The following is a 26191-nucleotide window of genomic DNA, read 5'->3' on the forward strand; positions in this document are numbered from 1 at the left end:
TTTTTCAGGGGATTCTTAGAGACGCTGTGTCTCCTCCTTTTGGAGGAGAGACTAAAGCAGGAGAAACCATTGGCCAGAAGCTCAGTGATGATACAATGCTTCAAGTTCAGAGGGAGTGATGGCCAAAGAGGCTGATATCTTTGAGACAGTTCATTGTGGTTGGTCCAGCAAGGGTTGTCAAAACTGAAAACATGAAGGAAAAAGATAAATCCAAGAGAAATTTCCAGGGAAAAAAACAGGAAAGACCTGCTGTCTTCCTGCAAATAGTCAGTCTGGGTCGGATATAGTACCAGACTGCAAGTAATATTTCCCCTGGCTGGAAAAGTGAGAGCAAATGTAGTTCCATTTTTTAATTTTTCGTATTTCTCTACAGACTACTGTTGAAATTATGAAAGCAATCTCCAGCAAGATTTTTTCTTTTGTTTGTAGGGTCTGCCGCCAGAGGGCTTGAGTTAAACCCTCGTTTCTGCCTCTTCCATCTGGGAATCATGGGCAAGTGATGTGACTTCCTAAACCGGGCTCCCACCTATGAGTGAGACATTGTACTAGGAATGGGATTTCAGTGTGGTTAAATGAGATGACCGCTATTGTTACTCTACCCCTATCACAGTCAGGGCTTACTTCATATGTTATTTAGTAGTCAGTCAGGGGTCTAAAATACAGGTGAACTAAGTACTTTTATAATAGAGAGGAGAATATTTAAAAAAATTTTCTTCTCTCCAATAATGTTAAGTACTTTGAGGATAAGGAATATATTTCAATCATTCATTCATGTAGCAAATATTTTTGTCATACTCCAATGTCTTTACATGTATGGTTTTCTTTGAAAGAATTGTTCTTTGTGTCAGCTAGGGTCTGGCCAGGAGACAGGAAACCCCAGCAATTATTTGAGCAGAGTAAATTTAAATACAAAGAATTGCTAACTAGTTGCTAAAGATTTGAAAGACCAAAAGGAAAAACTTAGAGCAGATGTCGTGACTTCAGGAAGCAGCTACCACACTTAGTGCTGGGACAGTAAAGGGAAAAGTCATTTCTATCTTTTAAATCTTCTTAAAACTTAGACAGTTGAAGCAGGTACCCTGAGAAGCTGAAACTCAAACCCCCGGGAAGGGGTTACTATTTAGCAAAGTCCAGAGGAGCCTCCTTCCCACATGGCCTTGGGACATGCACGTCTGAGGCCGGTCCCTCTGAGAAGCTGTCACAAGGCTGGTTCAGCCAGTGTTGGAAAAATTGCAAACTGGAATCTATTACTACCCCTGGACCAAACTTGCTAAATTTGGCTGAAGCAGCATTTCTGAGGTGACAGGAAGAGGAAATAAAGGTGATAGGAACAGGAAGTAAAGACAGAGGAGCAGATCTTTTATACCCCTTCCAGCTCTGCACCCTTTGCAGGTAGAATCTGGCAAGCAAGGACTGTGATTTGCAGAAGCCCAGGTGTCCTAGAGCAGTGGGTGAGAGTGCACTTGAAGCTGAGACCACCAGCTCAGTAACTGGCTCATGCTCCGACCAACTCATGAATCTTTACTCCATTTTCAAGACTAATTAATATCTCCTGCAGTGTATAACCTCTGTCAGACATACACAACCCCTTACTTGAGAATCCCTGACACTGGTGTTTATGCTGTCACTGTGGCCTTTACATAAATCTATATGCACATCTCTGACACATTTTATTGCATTGATTTGATAGTGATGCTGCTTTCTCCCCGAGAACTGTTCTTTCCATGAGAGCAGGGCCTGTGCCTTGTTATCACTACTTCCCAGCTCACACACCTCAACAAACAGAAAGCAAATAATCCAATTAAAAAATGGGCACAGGATCTGAACAGACACTTCTCCAAAGAAGAAATTCAGTGGGTGGTATAGTCCCTAATACTTGTATGTGCCCAGTAGATATAAAGGATATTTCAGTAGTTCAGAGAATATGTTTTAGAGTTGAGCAGACCTAGATTTGAAACTTGTCTGTCTCGCCATGTCACTATGATGTACCACAATTTATGCATAACTGTTTCTAATCTTCATTAACTATAAAATATTCCTGTGGCTATTATTACAGTAACTGTTCCCAATTGATCTGTAATGGTTATATGTTTTCTCTTAGCTACAGCTGTACACCATCCATTATTCTCTTTCAAAACAAGAAATGTGCTTCGATGGCGGCATCTCTTAGTATCATTTCCAGCTTATTGAGGACAGTCAGAGAGATTGTAAATGATCTCACTAAAGCATTTTCTCATGCATGGTGAAAGGAATGTCCTTCAGGCTATATCAAGAGATTTTTTTTTAGAGCAGTGGTTCTTGGAATGTACTCTAGGGAACTTTGGGTGTTCTTTAAACACTTTTAAGAGGTCCACAGTTGAAAAATTATTTACACAATAGTCCAAGATATTACTGATATTGGCTTTGTGTTTCACAATGAAAATAACCTTTAAGAAAATACTTCTTAAGCTGTATCAAAGTGCAGTATCACAGTTACATAAGGAATATTTAAATATTCTTCTTTTCTAATTGTATGTGTTTAAGGATGGATTTTCTTTATATACTTCAGTCAAAATAATAGCTCTCCATAGATTAAATTCAGAAACAATTGTGAGAGTTCAGCTGTCTTGTGTAAGTAGACATTTCCAAACATTTCACAAATACAAAACATTGTCATTCTGCTCACTATAAATAGCTTGGCATGGAAATACAGTTATCTGTATTTATTAACCTATTATTTATGCTAACACATAATGGGTGTTTTATTATCTTTAATGAATTACTAAAAACATTTAACATTTCTCACTCTTTATTTTTGAAATGGTAAATATTGATAGATATAACCCACATAAACAAAAGCTCTTGGAGTCCCCAGTTATTTTAAGGTTATAGAGGGTTGCTGAGATGAAAAGATTTGAGAACTGCTGGTTTAGTTAATGGTTGACTAGGTTATTTATAATTGTTCGACACCAGCATTGCTGTCTCCCCAAGCTTTTGTGTTCCTTCCTTTACAGAATGTAAGGGTGATTTTGCATCTCAGCTGCATTGATGACAGGCCCTTCTTGCTGTTATTTCATAATTTATCCACCTTTGTTCAACTCCCTTAGAATCCACTCCTTGCAAGTACCCCAGACCCTGCTTATGACAATTAGCACAGTCCCACTATTCCTCAGGTGTCCGCACGTGTCCTCCCCGAGCTGTCCCTGTACTCCCGACTGGGCTGTGCTTGGCTATAACTCTCTCGGACGTGGAAGCAATGAGAGGTGTTGGAAGTAGGGACTGAGAAGATAGTTTCTCCTGCAAGATGCCTACACTAGACAAAATTATTAGAATATTATTCCCCTGATAGAGAAGACAGTGGCTGTTTTCAAAGACCAAGAATTGCAGAGATATTCGGGTGCTCACAGTTTTCATCACCAACACATACATGTTACTCTCCACATATCTCTCAGAGTGATATTTTGGGCACCAGACCCCTTGCTATCACCCAGGCCCCAGGGCTATCAGCAATTGCTCAGGTTTCTGAGGTAGTCATTGGAACTGTTCTCTCTGCTCTCACATTTCTATTTTTCACATTGTGAAGAGAGCTTTATTTGAATTTTATTTGAACGCTATGTATCTGATTAAAACACATCAGTGGTTCCCTGCTACACTTTGAATAAACTCCCATGTCATTGCTGCCCAGTCCCTGTGCTGTCTGGCCTGGCCCACCTCTCTTGCCTAGCTTAGTGCTGTTCCGTTTACCTCTAAAGGGTCCAACCCCTCTGAACATTCTTTCCTTCCTCGAGTCCACAGTGCTTTCTCAGCTTGGACCTCTGCACTTGCTACTCTACCTTCCCTCTCTGCAGCTTGCAACCCCACCTTCATCACCCCCTGCGGCCAGTGGCCTCTTCAGTTCCAGGTCAAATATTACCTCCTCAGATAGCTCTTCCCAAAGGTCCCACTCATGTCAGGTCTTGTAATACAATCTCGTGACACCTTTTTTTTATGACTCCATAATGCTCATCCTAAGTATACGTTTATATAATTACTTGGTTACTTCCCCCATAAGGTTGTAAGATCCTCAAGGGTAAGCACTGTATCTTTATTTTACTTTAAGTTTTGCCCTGCCTTGTTTTTTTATTTTTTCATTGATATTTATTAGAACTTTTACATATGCTATCTCATTTCATCCTCACAACTTCATGAGGAAGACAAGTTATTTCCGTTTTATAGCTAGGAAAACTGAGGGTTGGTGAGTTTAAGAACCCTGCTCTTGGTCACACAGCCAATGAGCTGTAGACCCGGGTTCATATTTAGGTGGTCTCTGCCGTAGGCTGATTCTCACTTAAGACCTTACCTTGGCCCACAGTCGTATTTCTCCCAACATCTCACTCAATGTCAGGGACCTTGTTGTTGTCCAATAAATGCTTTTGAATGAGTAGATCTAGCCATGGTCTGATGTAGAGATAAATTAGCTCTAACCCTATGACTGGTTCTGTTCTGTTTTCATTTCTCAAATTCTGTCTTTCAATTTCATTGTTTGTAAAATGAGCACTTTTTACTGAGTGATGCCAACATGTTTCAGCACTAACTTCCCTATGGTCTTCTTCTTCTTATCACTATGAATCATGGAAAATTCTTGAGCATCTATTATGTGCAGACTATTTGGTTGGTTAGTCCTTCTTCAGGCTAAATTCTCTTTTATCTCAAATGCATAAATGCAGCTCACAAAGAAAAGGGTTTTATAGGTTGATTGGACCAATTATATGCATGATGAATGATCTCTCCCTACTTCACTTCAGAAAGGCAACTATAATTGAGCCTTATCATTGTTCACTTGGCACCAGAGCAGCATGTAGTGTTCCTGTCTGCTTTTGAAGAATATCCCAAAGGAGATGCTCAGGCTGATATTTTCTCCAGTATTGTTGCCATTGGAAAGAAGATTCCTGTGGAGTGAATAGAAGGCATTTTTGATCCTAAGGTAATGTGAGAAAATATGGACTCAAGTTCAAAGTCAAATGAAGTAGCCATTTATATTCATGAAGTAAATATTGTATTATATTAACCAGAGTAGAAAGGTCAGTAAATCACTATAGGGACTGATATGTCTCCAAGTAGTTTTTCTCCAGTTCTTATTCTCTTTATTGGTGAAACAGGCAATTAGATGTGTACCTCATAGATGTTTTCATTCTCAGAAACTCTCTGTAGCTGTGTGGGACTGTATGGGGCCCACTGTTGTCTCTTTTATATTGCAGGAAAGTTATTAGTCATTAGAATAGGTCAGAGTATAGAAATACTAATATGGGTTGATATTTTCATGACTTTAAAATGTTTCTTTTTCTCTGTTTAGCAGTGAATGGGATAGGAGCTCCTTAAAGAAAGAAGTAGAATTTTATCTCTCTATTTTCATATATGTATCTGTCTGTATCTATATTTATATCTATTTTTGTCTATCTATATCTATCTCTTTCTTTCCAAGATTTATATTCAGAAAAACAGACATAGATAGGCATAGATACATTTTATATATAGATATAACTATCTCTTTGGGATCACTCCATGCATTTATAGTTAATCTATAATACAAGAATTTTCTGATTAATGTATCAGATGGAATGAGCCAGATGGCAGGTGCATTTAAGGTTGGAGAGAACTGAGAGATCACTTAGAGATTAGCTCCTGTTGGATGACCACTCCAGGGACATGCACTTCTTAAAAGGTCTCATGAAAGGAAATGCTGAGAGAAGGACAGGGCAGATGCTTTGTGTGGAGAAGGTTTCCAAGCACCCCTTTAATCTAACAAGGCATGTAGCCAGCTTTAAGTTTATGAGTGGAAAGGCATGTAAAGGTAGCTCAAAAGAGCTCTTCTTATGTGTACATATGTAAGAGTACTATTCCAATATGTCACATATTATATTTCACTCATTCTCTTGACAAAAACCCTTGGGAGAAATGATTTCAAAATTAGTATTAAGAATGATTAATGTTTTGTTCAGCCTTTTTGATAATTTACTTGTCTTTTGGATGCTACCAATTATATATAGGCTGCTAAAAAGATTTGAGTGGAATATGCGGTCTGCATAGAGCAGAGGACAAAACTTGGTGTGTGGTGGGTTGTATCCTTGCTTCCTTTTTATGCCCTGATCTTGTTTTTCATTTTCATCATTTTCTTAATTTATTTACCTTGTCTCTTATATCTCACACTAAACACCTTCAACCCAATTATATTTGTAACAGCCTTGATATACATGTTCATATATGTACCCGTTCACATATATGTTTATTTTGTGTTTTAATAACTGTAAAGGAAAACCCCAAAGATTACATTCTCTCAACTTTCATTCTGCTATTTTACATTTGCAAACAAACCCAGCAATTTCCCAGGATATGTAAAAGTCACATGTTAAGGAAGGGGAAATTTCTGTGTGAGGACACATGATACTCTTGAGAATCATAACATAGGTACAACTGGACGTCCTTGGGAGGGAAAGCAAATATATCTGCAGGACAGATTACAGAGGTGAAGAAATCATGAAATCATAGAGAATGCAATACACAGTTTTAGCTTCTTGATTTCAAAGTAGTCCATCACATCTGAGAGCTCTTAGTCCTCCTGAAGAAAGGGAGGTGAGACAATAGAGCTTATTTTATTTTAAGTTGGTAGCAGCCAAGAAATATCAGAGCCAGGGTCTTTTAAAAAAATTAAGTATTGTGTTTGTTTTTCTCAGGATTAAGAGATTTTTTACTTTTTATTCATTCATTCATTCTTTCATCCATTTATTTATTTATTTATTTAGTTAGTTAGCATTAATATACGATTACATGAGCAACATTGAGGTTACTAGATTCCCCCCATTATCAAGTTGCCCCCATACCCATTACAGTCACTGTCCATCAGCGTAGTGAGATGCTATAGAGTCACTACTTGTGCTATACTGTCTTCCTCATGCCTCCCCCTACATTATGTGTGCTAAGAGTAATGTCCCTTATTCCCTTTATTCCTCCCTTCCCACCCATCCTCCCCAGTCTCTTTCCCTTTGGTAACTGTTAGTCCATTTTTGGGTTCTGTGATTCTGCTGCTGTTTTGTTCCTTCAGTTTTGTCTTTGTCCTTATATTCCACAGATGAGTGAAATCATTTGGTACTTGTCTTTTTCCACCTGGCTTATTTCACTGAGCATAATACCCTCTAGCTCCATCCATGTTGTTTGCAAATGGTAGGATTTGTTTTCTTCTTATGGCTGAATAATATTTCATTGTGTATATGTACCAAATCTTTTTTATCCATTCATCTACTGATGGACACTTAGGTTGCTTCCATTTCTTAGCTATTCTAAATAGTGCTGCAATAAACATAGGAGTGCATATGTCTATTAGAAACTGGGCTGCTGCATTCTTAGGGTAAATACCTAGGAGGGAATTCCTGGGTCAAACGGTATTTCTATTTTTAGTTTTCTGAGGAACCTCCATACTGCTTTCCATGATGGTTGAACTAATTTACATTCCCACCAGCAGTGTAGGAGGGTTCCCCTTTCTCCACATCTTTGCCAACATTTGTTGTTGTTTGTCTTCTGTATGTTAGCCATCCTAACTTGTGTGAGGTGATTTGTCATTGTAGTTTTAATTTGCATTTCTCTGATGATTAGTGATGTGGAGCATCTTTTCATGTGCCTGTTGGCCATCTAAATTTCTTCTTTGGAGAACTATCTGTTCAGTTCCTCTGCCCATTTCTTAAATGGCTTATTTGCTTTTTGTTTGTTGAGGTGCTTGAGCTCTTTATATAATTTGGATGTCAACCCCTTATCAGATCTGTCATTTATGAATATATTCTCCCATACTGTAGGATGCCTTGTTGTTCTACTGATGGTGTCCTTTGCTGTGCAGAGCTTTTTAAGTTGATAGAGTCCCGCTTGTTCATTTTTGCTTTTTGTTTCCCTTCCTTGGGGAGATATGTTCATGAAGAAGTTGTTCATGTTTATATTCAAGAGAGTTTTGCCTATGTTTTCTTCTAAGAGTTTTGTGGTTTCATGACTTACATTCAGGTCTCTGATCCATTTTAAGTTTACTTTTGTGTATGGGGTTAGACGATAATCCAGTTTCATTCTCTTATATGAAGCTGTCCAGTTTTGCCAACACCAGCTGTTGAAGAGGCTGTCATTTTCCCATTGTATATCCATGGCTCCTTTATTGTATATTAATTGACCATATATGCCTGGGTTAATATCTGGACTCTATCCTGTTCCACTGGTCTGTGGGTCTGTTCTTGTGCCAGTACCAGATTGTCTTGATTACTGTGGCTTTGTAGTAAAGCTTGAAGTTGGGAAGCAAAATACCCCCCCACTTTATTCTTCCTTCTCAGGATTGCTTTGGCTATTTGGGGTCTTTTTGGTTCCATATGAATTTTAGAACTATTTGTTCCAGTTGATTGAAGAATGCTGTTGGTATTTTGATAGGGTTTGAATTGAATCTGTAGATTGCTTTAGGCAGGATGGCCATTTTGACAATATTAATTCTTCCTACCCAAGAGCATGGGATGTCTTTCCATTTATTGGTGTCCTCTTAAATTTCTCTTAAGAGTGTGTTGTAGTTTTCAGGGTAAAGGTCTTTCACTTCCTTGGTTAGGTTTATTCCTAGGTATTTCATTCTATTTGATGCAATTGTGAATGGAATTGTTTTCCTGATTTCTCTTTCTGCTACTTCATCATCAGTGTATAAGAATGAAACAGATTTCTGGGTATTAATTTTGTATCCTGCAACTTTGCTTAATTCAGATATTCGTTCTAGTAGTTTTGGTTTGGAGTCTTTTGTTTTTTTATGTACAGTATAATGTCATCTGTAAACAGTGACCGTTTGACTTCTTCTTTACCAGTCTGGATGCCTTTTATTTCTTTGTGTTGTCTGATTGCCATGGCTAGGACCTCCAGTACTACGTTGAATAAAAGCGGAGAGAGTGGGCATCCTTGTCTTGTTCCTGATCTTAGAGGAAAGTCTTTCAGCTTCTCGCTGTTCAGTATGATGTTGGCTGTGGGTTTGTCATATATGGCCTTTATTATGTTGAGGAACTTGCCCTCTATATCCATTTTTTGAGAGTTTTTATCGTGAATGGATGTTGAATTTTGTTGAATGCTTTTTCAGCATCTATAGAGTTCATTATGTGGTTTTTGTGCTTCTTTTTGTTGATGTGTTGAATGAAGATGAATTTTCAAATGTGCCATCCTTTCATCCCTGGGATAAATTTCATTTAATCATGGTGTATGATTCTCTTGAAGTATTTTTGGATTCAGATTGCTAATATTTTGTTGAGTATTTTTACATCTGTGTTCGTCAGGGATATTGGTCTGTAGTTTTCTTCTTTTGTGGTGTCTTTGCCTGGTTTTGGTATTAGAGTGATGCTGGCTTCATAGAATGAGTTTGGAAGTCCTCCTCTAGGATTAAGAGATTTTTAAGGCCTTTGATCTAATAGCAGAAATATTACTTCCTCTGCCAGTTAAGAACTCTGACAATCATAATATAAGCCTTTTTTGATTGTGTTATCTGAGGGGTATGGTGGGTCCTGTGGGTTGGAACATAGACAAATAGAGATGGTCCCTCTCCCCCCATTTGCTGGCAACACTCCAGTTTCTTGCTCTGACCCTGAAGGACAAAAGACTGTTCGAGAGGTTGAATTCCATAACATCCTATCTTAACAAATTCCCACATGTGTGGTGGTTTAAAACAACAAAGAGTTTATTCTTTCACAGTTCTGGGGGTCAAAAGTCCAAACTCTTTATCTCTGGGCTAAAATTAAGGTGTTTGCAGGGCTACACTCCACCTACGCCTCCATTGGAGAATCCACTCCATGCATGTTAGACTTTCTGTGACTACTGGCTTATCTGGTGGTTGTGACCCTGCAATCTCGGTTCGGTGGCCACAAATCTTCTCTTGTGTCTATAGTCAAACCTCTCTCTGCCTCCTGCATATAAGGAACTTGTGATTGCAATTATGGTACACTCTGATGGTTGTCCCTTCTCAAGATTCCTAAATTTGGACTTAATAACCCTTCATCCCAGAGCCTACCTTATTCTCCAGCCCACTCAGATCAATCAGTTTAAGTTTTTCTTTACTCTTGATTCTATAGGAAATTCAAGCAAATTGCAAACATAATGAATATTAATTACTTAGTATTTTCCCATCCTTTCAATCTCATTTGAGTGTCATACAGGTAGCCTCAAATTCCTATTATCTAAGTAAATCTATTCTATTATTCAAGTTACACAGTTTTTACATGATACATAGCTGTGTTCTTGGTTTTGTGGATAAAATGTTGAAAAAATATAATTATGACTTTCAAAGAAATTAATGTAAATGTCCTTCCAAGGATATTCCAAATATGGTTAGAATAATAAAGGTACCTATTCCGAATAATAAAGATTATCTGTACAATCCTCTGGTAAATATAAAACAGTTCAAAGGGCTGAGAAGAAGCCAGAGCATTCTTTCAAATTCTCTTTTTCTTGTCTTATTCAGTTCCCATCACCCTACGTGAAACAGAAGAGAAAATTAATAACCCTCTCCCCAAAAGGAGGGAAAATCTTTAAAAAAATGTGTGAGGGAACACATATTGTAACACGTATAATAATCAATCTCTCAGCAGCATAGAACTGATTTCCGTTATCCACAAGATGAAACCAATTCAGCATAAACACATCTCACAGTGAACAATGAATGTGCATCAGTTGAGTTTCTCAATGATCTAAAATGGCAAATGATAAGGGAGGGGGTGACATACTGATATCTTAAATCATGACTTACTTATTAATTTTTTCACAGAAAGGAACCAGAGAAAACCAAATCAATGGGTGAGAATAATTCCACCAAAGTGAAGGAGTTTGTACTTTTAGGCTTCACAGCTGACTTGCAGCTACAGAAAGTGCTCTTTGTCATCTTCCTCATCATCTATGTCATCAGTCTTCTAGGGAACATGACCCTGATTTCTCTGATCTGGGCTGATTCTCGGCTCCACACACCCATGTATTTCTTCATTGGAAGCCTGTCATTCCTGGATCTCTGGTATTCTTCTGCTGTTCCCCCCAAATCCTAGTGACCTGTATCTCTGATAACAAAAGCATCTCCTTTGCTGGCTGCCTGGCTCAGTACCTCTTCGCTGCAGGACTGGCCGATAGTGAGTGTTACCTGTTGCTGCCATGGCTTATGACCGCTATGTGCCATGTCCAGCCCCCTGCTCTACTCCCAGGCAATGTCCCCAAGGTCATGTGCCAGCCATGTTGCAGCTTCACACCTTGGTGGCTTTCTGAGCTCAGCCATCATCACCAGTGAGACATTTACCCTGAGCTTCTGTGGGGACAACGTCACTGATGATTTCTTCTGTGATCTCCCCCACTTGTGAAGTTGGCCTGTGACGTGAAGGGGAGCTTCCAGGCTGTGCTCTATTTCCTACTTGCCTCCAACGTCATCGCTCCCTGTGTGCTCCTCTTTGCCTCCTACCTCTTCATCATCGCTGCCACCCTGAGCATCCGCTCTGCTCAGGGCCGCCTGAAGGCCTTCTCCACCTGTGCCTCGCACCTGACGGCCGTCACCTTGTACTATGGCTCCATCCTCTACATTTACTCCCGGCCAAGTACCAGCTACGCCCTGGGAAGGGATAAGGTGGTGTCGGTGTTCTATACTGTGGTGATAACCATGTCGAATCCCTTGATCTATAGCTTAAGAAATAAAGATGTTAGAGATGCTGTGAGGAAAATGGTAGGTAGATTAAGTGTTCCTAAATGGAAATACTTGGTCAGCAATGGCTATGGCTTTTTTCTTTTTTGGCAGATTATCTTCATTTCTTAGTATTGGCCTATACTCACAGTAATAAAGAAGTAAGAAAAAAAATCATTGTATAATGTGGAAACATCAGACTGCATTTTTCTTTTTGAGTTGGCACTGTCTTTGAATATGTTTGAAATGACTAAAGCTGGGACATTTGGAAAAACTGCTGTGCATGCATTCTAGCAACAGTGTCTATTCTCAGAAAGTTGAAAAAAATCAAGTTTAAAAAAGTCACTTAACGACTCATAAGTTGCTGGTAAATATATTACTTTAATCTCTTAAAGGGAATAGTAAAATTGGTTATATAACCATTGTCATGATTAGATGGAGTAAATGAATATTTCAAATCATTTACTTCATAGTGAAAAACAGGAATTCAATGCCAGAAATTCTGGCTTCAAAGGTTCTTAGGCATTTGTTGGGAGTGAGAGTGAGTTAAGCCAAAAGAAAAATACCTATTGTAAGTTCTCCTTAGAAACTAATTTATTTTTTCTTATCTGATTTTCTATCTCTGCTTGAGATGATAGAAAGATTTCCTTGGCATTAGATACAGGAGAGAATATATATTTACATTGAATGATTGCAAGGTTTCCATATAAGAATATTTTCCCTGACAAAGGAATCGTGGGCAAACATGTAGTAGCTGTATGACGGAGAAGGAAATGAACATATAGATAGTATTAGACAACAAGTAGAGAAAGATAGAGATTTCAAAAAGCTCTATACCCAAGAGGATATTCAGAGTGAAAATCTCTGTGTGAAGAAATGATAACACTTAAGTGTCTATAAATGTTTGTATTTCTTTGCTTGTACAGTTCTATGTATAAGCAAGTGAAAAGTAAGAGAGAATTTCATTATGATGCATCACACTTCCCAATTTTGTCTTTTACCTGTAAAACATGAGGTTGCACCAACTGAAAAAGCCCTACTGTTGATAACCAAGTGGAATCATTTGCTAGGGCTGCCATAACAAAGTATCAAAGACTGGGTGGCTGAACAACACAAGTTTATTTTCTCACAGTTCTGGAGGCTAAAAGGCCAAATGAAGGTGGCACCTGGGCTGACTTGTTCTGAGGCCTCTTTCCTTTGCCTGCTGATGGCCGCCCTCCTGCTTTCTCTACTCACGGGTCTCCTCTGTACACAAACTTTGCTGGCGTCTACTTGTGGGCCAGATTTCCATTTCTTCCACGACAGACTGGATTAGGGCTGCCCTTAATCATCTCACTTTAACTTAATCACCTCTATAAAGCCCTATCTCCAAATATGATCACATTCTGAGTATGTGGATTTGGGACTTCAGCATATGAATTTTGAGTGGATTTTGTTCACAATATAACACAAAGAACCGATAGGAGTTTCCTGATGAAAGAGGCAAGAAAGAGTAGCCTGGGCAGAGAAAGGGGCATATGGGAAGGACACAATATATGGACACATGATATGTTCTGAAAAAGTGTAAGAAATACCAACTGGAAAGTTTCTATTATTTGACATACTTAATAATTTTATTGTGACATATATCCATTAATACAGTGTAGTCTGAATAAAATATGCCTTATTTCACCATGTCCTAATCAATTTATAATTATCCATACTCCATATGAACTCTAATTGGTTCTTTGGAGACTGAGATACATAATTTTGAGCCACTCTGTGGAGGCAGTCCCAAAGGGCTCTCGAAGAAATATGTAGCATGCCCAATAAAGCATGGTAAAACAGGGGAGAGAAAAAGTGTCAATTTCAGTGTTTGCTGATCAAGGGTAAGCACCTGGGATGAGGGGAATGTAGGAGGTATGGCTTCTCTGTGACCTCAGCTACTGTTAGAATGAAGATATGGAGTCTGGGCTGGCTTGCAAAGGATTATTGTTAGCCAATCACACACACACTCACACTCACATACACACTCTTCTGAAGAGGGTTCCAACTCATGATACATGTGACCTTCTAGAGTTTGAAACTCAGTCTGGTAGTTATGAGGGGTCATTATATGTTCATTCACACAGTGGAGAAATCAAGAGGCCAAGACACTGTGACCTGGACATGCTTTCTGACTCTAGTGGCTGTGGTCCTCCCTGCCCTCCAGACTGTGAGTGTGTGATGTTTTCACTTCTGGCTACGCATTTTCAGGTGCTGGAGGGACACATTCTCCCACAGAATTTTCAGAGAATTCTTAATGTAGTGGAGGGGCTGTTAGCAGAACAGCCACAGGGAACACACACCTTAGAAGCCCTTCTCCATGGGACACTTCAGCGCGACTGGCTCTGCCTTTTTCTGTGTCTTTTTCTTCACATTCATTTCCTTGTTGCAGTTTATTTCAAATTCAGGATGTGCTGGAGGTCTTGCTTATGACCCTCCCTCTTTGGTTTACCCTCCTTCCTAGTGACACAGCGCACTGAACCCAGAGAGCCACCTGAGCATAGGTTTGTGCTGAATAGTTTGTGCTCAGCAAGAGGGAGACAATACTTCAGGTAAATCCATTTCAAGGTATAATTATTTGTTTCTTCTAGAAATATTTATTAGGTGCTAATTAATTGCTATGAAGTATTCTATATGCTGGGATATAGCAGTAAACAAAAGAGAGAAATCTTGCTGACCCGTGTTTTTGCATTCTGATGTGGAAAAATGGACAATAAACATAGTGAAGTAGAGTTGGATGTTGACACTAAGACTTGGGGAAAATAAATCTTATCTGAGCAGAGTAGGAAGATGGTATTGTTGGTGGGAAGAGGGCATGAAATCTAAAGTGGAGTGATGAGGATGGGCCTTAAACAGAACTTAGAGCGACTTCCAGGAGATGATGGTGTGAACCTTGCAAATGTCTGGGGAATAGTGTTTCAGGCCAAGGAATAGATAGTTTGTAATTAATGCTGAGCAGGGCTGCTGGTTTAGAAAAGAGTGAGGATGTCAGCGGTGCTGGAACAGAATGAAAGTGGGCATAAGTCTTAGGAGATAAGCCTGTAGATAACAGATGTCCTGGTCATGAGTGTTCTCTGGGCCATTGTATAGAATTTCACTTTAATCTAGAATAAATTGGCAGCATGTGTAGCATTGTTTTAAGTCTAGGAGTGTCATGACATGCTTATTTTTTTAAGGTGCGATCCCAACTGATATACTGAAATAGATTATAGAGGGTCAGGTGTGTTACCCATCAGAAGGATATTGCAATAACCTTGGCAGAACAAGGTGGTGGCTTGGACCGGGTGTGGAGGTGGTGAGAAGCGCTGATTCCTAAGTGGCTTCTGAGACGCTCTTTCTTCTCCTTGAACTGAGCCCGCCCTCCCCTTACTCATACCTTGGCTGCCATCAGGCTCATTGTTCAGGTCTCATTTAAACATCTCTTCTTCTGGGAAGACTGAGCAGGAGGCCCAAAGAAGTAGTGTTTTTCAGTTAATTGCCTCTTTTGAAGGTCCTACTAAAAGAGCAGCGATTTGCTCTAAGAGGTCATTTCCATTTTCCTAATTATATTGTATAAAGATAAGCTTAATACATTCCAGATATTTTTCATTTCTAGACAAGTGATAATATAGCAGAAAAAGTACATAGTAACTGTTGAGATGGTGGCTATTACCCATCGTTTTATATATCTTAAGTTTAATAACCATCAATTCCTGACAGGACAATTCTACTCAAGTTTAAGGAGATTCAGAAAAAACTTACAGTGCACAAATGAATACCGGCAAAGTAGTATACATGTGAAGCTCCCAGGATGTGTGAGATTATTATGACAAAATCAATCATGTGAGTAATTTTGAGGTAATCCTGAATAGATGACGACAAATGGTAAGAGGGGAGGTTATAAAGGTAAATTAAAGCCAGCTTATGAAACACTGGGTGTAAGACTAAAGCATCTGTGTCTTGTGTGCTAATGGGAGAGCTCCGCTATATTCTTATAGTCACTAAATGGAATGATCCTCAAAATTCCAAGCTTTATTTTCACAACATTACCAAACAAGTTATGTCCTCTGTGAAAATCATCAACTATATTTGTAAGATGAGAATATTCAATATTTAAAGATTAAGATGCTCGCTTCCTATAAGCAGGAACAGCAGACATTGAGGGAGAAAACTGGCATTTGCATTCTAGTTATAAACTGACTCTGGCTTAGCTGAAAAGTAAATATTGAAGTAAAGTGCAATCCTGTGTTGGTTTTAGCTTGCCCTCACGGAGGGTAAGGCAGCTGGTCACTGGGGCCATCACCACTAATTCTGTATTTTAAATTAGACATCTTTTAGCTTGTTTCTGAGAGCTTTAGCATTTTAAGACGTGAACTTTGAAGGATTCAGACAATACTTGAAAATTAAAACTGTTTTTTTTCCTAATGTTTAGCAACCTCCCTATAAAAAAGTGCCTCAACTATGTATCTAAATCTCAATCGATAAGAGGAAGTGGGGAGAAAGTGGTCTTTAAATAAAAGTATTTTTAAAAGAAGTTCAGGTTGTCAGGGGATTATAGCTTGCCTTATATAGAAGAACAAAAGAGAAACAATTCCAGCATGGAAGACATAAATGGTGGAATAGTTGAGAGAATATACTCTTGATCAAGAAAATTCTATGTTGAAAATACAAGCTCTGTGGTTGACCAATTCTGTGACATTGAAATTGTTTCCTAAACTCCAATATGATCATGGTAGGATTTACCTTATAAAATCATAGAAAGGATTAAATAGACTAAGATTAGGACTTAGAATATTTACTGACATTTACTGTGCTATATATATATAATCTATATAGAAATATATCTATTTCTATTTGTACTAACAATATCAGAAATAATAGGGTAAAATTTGTATAACATCAGCACAACCTCTGAACAAAATCCCTCAATAATATATGAAGGATACTAACTGTTTTTGGGTGCTCGCAAAGTGCCTAACATTAGCCTGCGTGTTTTACAATATCTTTTTTACCCAATCAGCCATCCTGTAGGTGGCTTCATTTTTCTTGTCTGCTTGTGAGATTAAGGAATGTGCCATACACTAAATAGTGATTACGTAGAAAGCTCTAATTCCAAAATCGGATTCTAACAACAATTCTTGTGGTCTTAGCAAGTCACAAGCTGGAGTTCTACCATTTTAGAATCATTAGTCAAGGGGATGAAAGCACAGCTCAGAGACTACAGTCAATCTGTAACATCTTTGTTGACACATAGCAACTGCACTAGTTGGGGTGAGCATCTAATAATGTAGATAACTTTGTTGTATATTTGAAACCGATATCACACTGTATGTCAACTATACTTCAATAAAAACTATATAATAGAAAATAAGAACATCTATAAGGTACCCAGTAATTGTCGAGTTAATTGAAACCTGTGTTAATTTCTTTCAATAGAAAAATCACAAAGTAATTTTTATTCCTCAAAGTCTTCATCAGGCTTTCTCCCCCATGGACATGGAAGTGGGAAATCTCAGTATCCTGACTGACTTCATCTTGGTGGGCTTCTCAGCAGACCCCCAGTGGCAGCTGATTCTGTTTGGAATATTTCTGATGCTCTACTTGATAACCTTGTCAAGGAACATGACCTTGGTTAATTTAATCCGTATTGATTCCTGTCTGCACACACCTGTGTACTTTTTCATTGGCAATCTGTCTTTCTTGGAATTTTTGGTACACTACTGTATATACTCCCAAAATCTTGGTCAATTGTGTTTCAAAAGATAAGCACATCTCCTTGGCTGGGTGTGGGGCCCAGTTTTTCTTCTCCTGTGCTGTAACCTACACTGAGTGTTACCTCCTAGCACCCATGGCATATGACTGACATGCAGCCATCTGTAACCCACTACTTTATTCAAGTGCTATGTCCAGTTCTCTCTGTACTGCACTCGTTGCTGGGTCCTACATAGGAGGGCTCTTGAATGCCATAGCCCATACTGCCAACACTTTCCGCCTGAGTTTCTGTGGTAAGAATATCATTGACCACTTCTTCTGTGATGCACCACCACTGGTAAAAATGTCTTGTACAGATACCCATGTCTATGAAAAAGTGCTCCTAGGTGTGGTGGGCTTCACGGTCCTCTCCAGCATTCTCGCCATCCTGATTTCCTATGTGAACATCCTTCTGGCTATCCTGAGGATTCACTCGGCCTCAGGAAGGCGCAAGGCCTTCTCTACCTGTGCTTCTCACCTCATCTCTGTCATGTTCTTCTATGGATCCTTGCTGTTCATGTACTCAAGGCCAAGTTCTACGTACTCTCTGGAGAGAGACAAAGTGGCTGCTCTGTTTTACACTGTGATCAACCCATTGCTCAACCCTCTCATCTATAGCCTGAGAAACAAAGATGTCAAAGAGGCTTTCCATAGAGCAATACAGACCATAAAGGCACTGAGATGATTGTGATCTTTTGCATAATGCTCTGATTGCATTCTCCAAATTAGTGGCTTTTACTCACGTTTGTAAATATTGCAATATTTCTATAAATACGAATTATATTTAAAACAATGATGCATTGATCAAATCACTCTTTATTGGATGATTATTTGTTGGGGGATTAAATCATCTTCAGCCTGTAATATTGGGTGGTTTGATGTTCCACTAAATTGTATTTTAATCCTTTACAGAACCAGATATTCATAAAATTATCTTCTTGAATATCTTTGGGAAATCTTGGAAAGAGAAGCGTAATTGGATGATTGTACCCATGGTTTGAATTAGAAGCTTAGTGATCAAGCTTTATCATGTGGAGAAAAGATCTGGATCCATGAAATTTGAAACCATTTCCACATGAACATATCTCACAGTGAACAATGTATGTGCCTCAGCTGGGGTTTTCAATAGTCTAAAGTGGCAAGTGATAAGGAGAGGCTGACATACTGATACATTAAATCATGACATACATATTAATCTTTTCACAGAAAGGGGCCAGAGAAACCCAAATCAATGGATGAGAAAAATTTCACCCAAGTGAAGGAGTTTGTACTTTTAGGCTTCACAGCTGACTCGCAGCTACAGAAAGTGCTCTTTGTCATCTTCCTCGTCATCTATGTCATCAGTCTTCTAGGGAACATGACCCTGATTTCTCTGATCTGTGCTGATACTCGGCTCCACACACCCATGTATTTCTTCATCGGAAGCCTGTCATTCCTGGATCTCTGGTATTCCTCTGTGTATGTCCCCAAAATCCTAGTGACCTGTATCTCTGATAACAAAAGCATCTCTTTTGCTGGCTGCCTGGCTCAGTTCTTTTTCTCTGCAGGACTGGCCTATAGTGAGTGTTACCTGTTGGCCGCCATGGCTTATGACCGCTATGTGGCCATCTCCAGCCCCCTGCTCTACTCCCAGGCAATGTCCCCAAGGTTATGTGCCAGCCTTGTTGCAGCTTCACACCTTGGTGGCTTTCTGAACTCAACCATCATCACCAGTGAGACATTTACCCTGAGCTTCTGTGGGAACAACGTCATTGATGATTTCTTCTGTGATCTGCCCCCACTTGTGAAGTTGGCCTGTGACGTGAAGGGGAGCTTCCAGGCTGTGCTCTATTTCATACTTGCCTCCAACGTCATCGCTCCCTCTGTGCTCATCGTCGCCTCCTACCTCTTCATCATCGCTGCCATTCTGAGGATCCGCTCCGCCCAGGGCCGCCTGAAGGCCTTCTCCACCTGTGCCTCGCACCTGACGGCTGTCACCTTGTACTATGGCTCCATCCTCTACATTTACTCCCGGCCAAGTACCAGCTACGCCCTGGGAAGGGATAAGGTGGTGTCGGTGTTCTATACTGTGGTGATACCCATGTTGAATCCCTTGATCTATAGCTTAAGAAATAAAGATGTTAGAGATGCCGTGAGGAAAATGGTAGGTAGATTAAGTGTTCCTAAATGAAAATACTTGGTCAGCAATGGCTATGGCTTTTTTTTTTTTTTACAGATTATGTTCGTTTGGCATCAGCCCATACTCACAGTAATAAAGAAGTAAGAAAAGAATAAAATCATTGGTTAATGTGCAAGCAGATTTCTTTTTTTTTTTTCAGTTGGCAGTGTCTTTGAATATGCGTTTGAAATTATTGAAGCTGGGACCATTGGAAAGACTGCTGTACATGCATCCTAGGAACTGTGTTTAAAATGACTGGCATTCTGAAAAAGTTGAAAAAAATCAAGTTTAAAAAATTCACTTAATAGGTCATACGTTGCTTGTAAATATATCACTTTAATTGCTTAATGGGAATAGTAAAATTGGTTATGTAATCATTGTCATGATTAAATGGATTAAATGACTTTTCAGGTTATTTATGTCATAGTGAAAAACAGGAATTCAATGCCAGAAATTCTGGCTTCAAAGGTTCTTAGTCATTTGTTGGTAGAGAGAATGAGATAAGCCCAAAATAAAAACATATTATTAATTGCCCTTAGAAATGAATTTACATTTTCTTGTCTGGTTTTCTTTTTTTGTTTGAGGTGATACAAAGATTTTCTTGGCATTAGATACAGGAGAGAATAGGTCCTTACTTAGAATCATTGTCAGGTTTGCATACAAGAATATTTTCCCTACAATTAAAAGAATCAAGGGCAAACGTAGTAGCTTTATGATGGAGAAAGAAATGAGCAAATAGATAGTAGTAGATGACAAGTAGAGAGAGACAGAGATTTCATGAAGCTCTATGTCCAAGGGAAGATCAGAGTGAAAATCTCTGTGTGAAGAAATGATGACACTTAAGGGTCTATGAATGTTTGTATTTCTTTGCTTGTTCTGTCCTATGTATAAATTGGGGAAAAGTAAGAGACCATTTCATTATGATGCATCACACTTCCCAATTTTGTCTTTTACCTGTAAAACATGAAGTTGCACCAACTGAAAAAGCCCTACTGTTGATAACCAAGTGGAATCATTTGCTAGGGCTGCCATAACGAAATATCAAAGACTGGGTGGCTGAACAACACAAGTTTATTTTCTCACAGTTCTGGAGGCTTAAAGGCCAAATGAAGGTGGCACCCGGGCTGACTTGTTCTGAGGCCTCTTTCCTTTGCCTGCAGATGGCCGCCCTCCTGCTTTCTCCACACATGGTGTCTCCTCTGTGTACAAACTTTGCCAGCATCTCCTTGTGGGCCCAGATTTCCATTTCCAAGACAGAATAGATTAGGGCTGTCTTTAATCATCTCATTTTAACTTAATTATCCCCATAATAGCCCTGTCTCCAAATATGGTCGCATTCTGAGTACTGTGATTTGGGCTTCAACATGCAAATTTTAGGTGGATTCAATTCACAACATAACACCAAGGACGGACAGGAGTTTCCTGATGAATGAGACAAGGAAGAGTAGCCTGCGCAGAGAAAGGGGCATATGACAAGGACACAATATATGGACAATGATACATTCTGAAGAAGTGTAAGAAATACCAACTGTAAAGTTTCTATTATCTGACATACTTAATAATTGTATTGTGACATAGATACACTAACAGTGTAGTCTGAATAAAATACGCCTTATTTCACCACATCCTAATTAACTTATAATTATCCATACTCCAGAACAACTCTAATTGGTTGTTTGGGACTGAGATACATAATACTGGGTTGCTCTATGGAGGCAGTCCCAAAGGGCTCTTGAAGAAATACATAACACATCCAACAAAGCATAGCAAAACATCAGAGGAGGGGAAAAGAGTGTCAATTCCAATATTTCCTGATCAAGGAAAAGCATCTGGGATGAGGGGAATGTAAGAGGTATGGCTTCTCTGTGATCTCAGCTACTGTTAGAATGAAGATATGGAATCTGGGCTGGCTTGCAAAGGATTATTGTTAGGCTACTATGCACACTCCCCTACCCACACTTCTGGAGAGGGTTCCAATTTATGATATGTGTCACCTTCTAGAATATGTCACTCAGTCTGGTAGATATGAGGGGGCATCATATGTTCACTCACACAGTGGAGAAATCAAGAGGCCAAGACACTGTGACCTGGACATGCTTTCTGACTCTGGTAGCTGTGGTCCTCCCTGCCCTCCAGACTGTGAGTGTGTGATGTTTTCACTTCTGGCTACTCATTTTCAGGTGCTAGAGGGACACATTCTCCCACAGAATTTTCAGAGAATTCTTAATGCAGTGGAGGGGCTGGAAGCAGAACAGCCACAGGGAACATACACCTTAGAAATCCCCCTCCATGAGATGCTTCAGCATGATTGGCTCTGCCTTTTTCTGTGTCTTTTACTTCACATTAATTTCCTTGGTGCAATTTATTGCAATTTCAAGTTGGGCTGGAGGTCTTGCTTATGACCCTCCCTCTTTGGTTTACCCTCCTTCCTAGTGACACAGCGCCCTGAGCCAGGAGAGCCACCTGAGCATAGGTTTGTGCTGAATAGTTTGTGCTCAGCAAGAGGGAGACAATACTTCAGGTAAACCCATTTCAAGGTATAATTATTTGTTTCTTCTAGAAATATCTATTAGGTGATAATTAATTGCTAAGAAGTAGTCTATATGCTGGGATATAGCAGTAAACAAAAGAGAGAAATCTTGTTGACCTGTGTTGTTGCATTGTGATGCGGAAAAATGGACAATAAATGTAATGAAGTAGAGTTAGATGTTGATATTAACACTTGGGGAAAATAGAGCAGAATCTGAGCAGAGTAGGAAGGATGGTATTTTTGGTGGGAAAAGGGGATGGAATTTAATGTAGAGTGATAAGAATGGGCCTTAAATAGAACTTAAAGTGACTTAAAGAAGATGATGGTGTGAACCTTGCAAATATCTGGGGAATAGTGTTTCAGGCCAAAGAATGAATAGTTTGTACTTAATGCTGAGCAAGGCTGCTGTTTTTGAAAAGAGTGAGAACGTCAGCAGTGCGGGAGCAGAATGAAAGAAGGCGGAAGTCTTAGGAGATAAGTATCTGTAGATAATGGATGTCCTGTTCATGAAGGATCTCTAGGTCATTGTATGAAATTTCACTTTAATCTGGAATAAGTTGGCAGCATATTTAGCATTTCTTAAAGTCCAGGAGTGTCATGATATGCTTATTTTTCTAAACTGCTATCCCAACTGATATACTGAAATATATTAAAGAGAGTCAGGTGTGTTACCCGTCAGAAGGATATTGCAATAATCTTGGCAGAACAAGGTGGTGGCTTGGACCGGGTGTGGAGGTGGTGAGAAGCGCTCTGATTCCTAAGTGTCTTCTGAGACGCTCTTTCTTCTCCTTGAACTGAGCCCGCCCTCCCCTTACTCATACCTTGTCTGCCAACAGGCTCATTGTTCAGGTCGCATTTAAACATCTCTTCTTCTGGGATGACTGAGCTGGAGGCCCAAAGAAATATATTTTTTTCAGTTATTTTCCTCTTTTGAAGGTACTACTAAAAAAGCAGTGATTTGCTCTAAGAGGATATTTCCATTTTCCTAATTATATTGTATGAAGATAAGCTTCGTAAATCTCAGATATCCTTCATTTGTAGACAGTGATAATATAGCAGAAAAAGTACATAGTAACTTGAGATGGTGGCTTTTACCCATCGTTTTATGTATTATAAATTTAATAACCATAAATTTCTGACACGATAATACTACTCAAGTTTAAGCAGATTCAGAAAAAAGTTACAGTGCATAAATGAGTATTGGGAAAGTAGTATACATGTGAAGCTCCCAGGACATGTGAGATTATTATGGCAAAATCAATCATGTAAGTGATTTAGTTTGGGGGAGAATAGATGAAGGCAAATGGTAAGAGGGGAGATTATAAAGGTAAATTAAAGCCAGCTTATGAAACGTTGGGTGTAAGACTAAAGCATCTAAGTCTTGTGTGCTATTGGGAGAACTCCCTTATATTCTTATAGTCACTAAATGGAATAATCTTCAACATTCCAAGCTACATTTTCACAGCATCATCAAACAAGTTATGACCTCTGTGAAAATCATCAAGTATTTTTGAAAGATGAGAATATGCAATATTGAAAGATTAACATACTCACTTCCTATAACCAGGAACAGTAGACCTTGAGGGAGAAAACTGGCATTTGCTTTCTAGTTGTAAACTGACTCTGGCTTAGCTCAAAAGTAAATATCGAAGTAAATTGCAGTCCTGTGTTGGTTTTAAGTCCAGGACTGTCCTGATATGCTTATTTTTTTTTAAAGGGCATCTCTCATACTTATTGATCATATGGTTGTTAACAACAATAGAATTCTGTATAGGGGACTCAATGCACAATCATTAATCCACCCCAAGCCTAATTTTCAACAGTCTCCAATCTTCTGAAGCATAACGAACAAGTTCTTACATGGTGAACAAGTTCTTACATAGTGAATAATTTCTTACATGGTGAACAGTACAAGGGCAGTCATCACAGAAACTTTTGGTTTTGATCACGCATCATGAACTATAAACAATCAGGTCAATTATGAATATTCATTTGATTTTTATACTTGATTTATATGTGAATCCCACATTTCTCCCTTATTATTATTATTATTATTATTTTTAATAAAATGCTGAAGTGGTAGGTAGATGCAAGATAAAGGTAGAAAACATAGTTTAGTGCTGTAAGAGGGCAAATGTAGATGATCAGGTGTGTGCCTGTAGACTAAGTATTAATCCAAGCTAGACAAGGGCAAAAAAATATCCACGGATGCAGAAGATTTCTCTCAAGACAGGGGAGGTGAGGTTCTAAGCCTCACCTCTGTTGATCCCCAATTTCTCACCTGATGGCCCCCCTGTGACTGTGCCTGTCTTAGGTTGTTCCTCCCATGAGGAATCTTACCTGTCTCTGTCTAACCAGTCAGCTTCCGGGGCCATACAGGGAAATGTAAAGTTGGCAAGTGAGAGAGAAGGAACATTGTTTGAAAAGATTAGCTTTTTACTTTTTTGCAGATTTATGCCCTGTGGTGCCTTTACCACTTGGAAGAATTATGATACTCGGTAATTTCGATATGAGGCACGAATTCTACTTAGAGGTTTTAATTATGAAGGAAGACGAGAAGCTATAGAAGTAGCAGGCGGAAGAAAACATGGGAAGATTGATTATTTCTTTGACATATCTTCTTGTAGAGTAACATAAGCATGTATAGGTTTTAAATTACTAATTAAATTGCGTGCACACATTAACGTAATAGGAATACAGCTACATAACCAAAGCAGACCTACAATTACCAGCCATATCCAGTGAAACCAAGAAAACCAGTTAGGCACCCTAGGCATTTGTGAAAAATTATCAATGATATGATGGATATTGTCTAACTGAATTTGAATATTTTGAGAAAAATCAGACAAATTAAAACAACACATTCCTGGGAACTGTTCACATCCCATATGTTCTTTTAACAGTAGATGGTCTATAGTCACAAGATTTTGGAGCACTGCAACTTGCACTTCTCCTAATTCTTCTTTGAGTTCCGACAGTATAGATCCATTAAAATGTTGTTTTACTGTATGCACAGGCCAGCTTAGATATCTCCTTCTTCATTCCAGTGGCAAGTCCAGGAACCAGTGGGATGAGTACAGCTACAACTGCAGCAGCGCCAGGATCTTTGTTGAAGTTTTTTGATGATCATCTTCTGGAATGACTCTTCCAGAGAATGTTGATGTTGGAAGTTCTTCTTCATATTGTATCTTAGTTCATTTTCTGGGTAGCCAAATTAGGCTTTGATCCTCTGTATAAACACAAACAAACCCTTTGCCCACACTTTGATATGCCCTTTATACCATTGTGAAGAACTTATTGGAGATCACCACACAGAAACTTTTTTTTAAGAGAAAGGAATATTATCAGAAAAATGTACTTCCATAGCTGATCATCTGACACCCTTTAAATGATCAAAATTAAGGATATTTAAAGCATGCATTAATCAGTGATTTGCAGTTAGTTTTATCCTATCAGGGAGTAATTCCCCTTTTCTTTCTTTTTTTTGTTATCATTAATCTACAATTACTTGAAGAACATTATGTTTACTAGGCTCTCCCCTATACCAGGTCCCCCCCACAAACCCCCTTTCAGTCACTGTCCATCAGCATAGCAAAATGTTGTAGAATCACTACTTGTCCTCTCTGTGTTGTACAGCCCTCCCTCCCCTTTCTCCCTCCCCCCATGCATGCTAATCATAATACCCCCTTTCTTCTTCCCGCCCTTATCCCTCCCTACCCACCCATCCTCCCCAGTCCCTTTCCCTTTGGTACCTGTTAGTCCATTCTTGGGTTCTGTGATTCTGCTGCTGTTTTGTTCCTTCAGTTTTTCCTTTGTTCTTATACTCCACGGATGAGTGAAATCATTTGGTATATCTCTTTCTCTGCTTGGCTTATTCGACTGAGCATAATACCCTCTAGCTCCATCCATGTTGTTGCAAATGGTAGGATTTGCTTTCTTCTGATATGCTTATTTTTTACAACTGCTATATGAACTAATATACTGAAATAGACTACAGAGGGTCAGGTGTATAGACCCATCAGAAGGATATTGCAATAATCTTGGCAAACCAAGGTGGTGGCTTTGACACAAGACCTAGATGCTTTAGTCA

General features: G+C 39.1%; 1 protein-coding gene and 2 pseudogenes across 1 annotated transcript; all 3 read left to right on the top strand.

The window, feature by feature from the left end:
* The first annotated feature begins 10221 nt into the window (after positions 1 to 10221).
* On the top strand, positions 10222 to 11803 carry LOC140844349 (olfactory receptor 9G19-like; annotated as a pseudogene).
* Positions 11804 to 17152: 5349 nt separating this feature from the next.
* On the top strand, positions 17153 to 18098 carry LOC140844350 (olfactory receptor 9G4-like; annotated as a pseudogene).
* Positions 18099 to 18371: 273 nt separating this feature from the next.
* LOC140844136 (olfactory receptor 9G19-like) lies at positions 18372 to 20185 on the top strand. The gene is made up of 2 exons (XM_073215612.1): positions 18372 to 18513; positions 18620 to 20185. Exon 2 carries the CDS (start codon positions 18645 to 18647, stop codon positions 19581 to 19583), a length of 939 nt encoding a protein of 312 aa, XP_073071713.1. The 5' UTR covers positions 18372 to 18513; positions 18620 to 18644; the 3' UTR covers positions 19584 to 20185.
* The last annotated feature ends 6006 nt before the right edge of the window (positions 20186 to 26191 follow it).

This window comes from Manis javanica, chromosome 11, assembly GCF_040802235.1.
Source record: "Manis javanica isolate MJ-LG chromosome 11, MJ_LKY, whole genome shotgun sequence".
Taxonomy (NCBI): Eukaryota; Metazoa; Chordata; class Mammalia; order Pholidota; family Manidae; genus Manis; species Manis javanica.

Bases quoted from the DNA above. Each gene is read 5' to 3' on its own strand.
- LOC140844136 (XM_073215612.1), top strand. From the start codon at position 18,645: ATGGATGAGAAAAATTTCACCCAAGTGAAGGAGTTTGTACTTTTAGGC.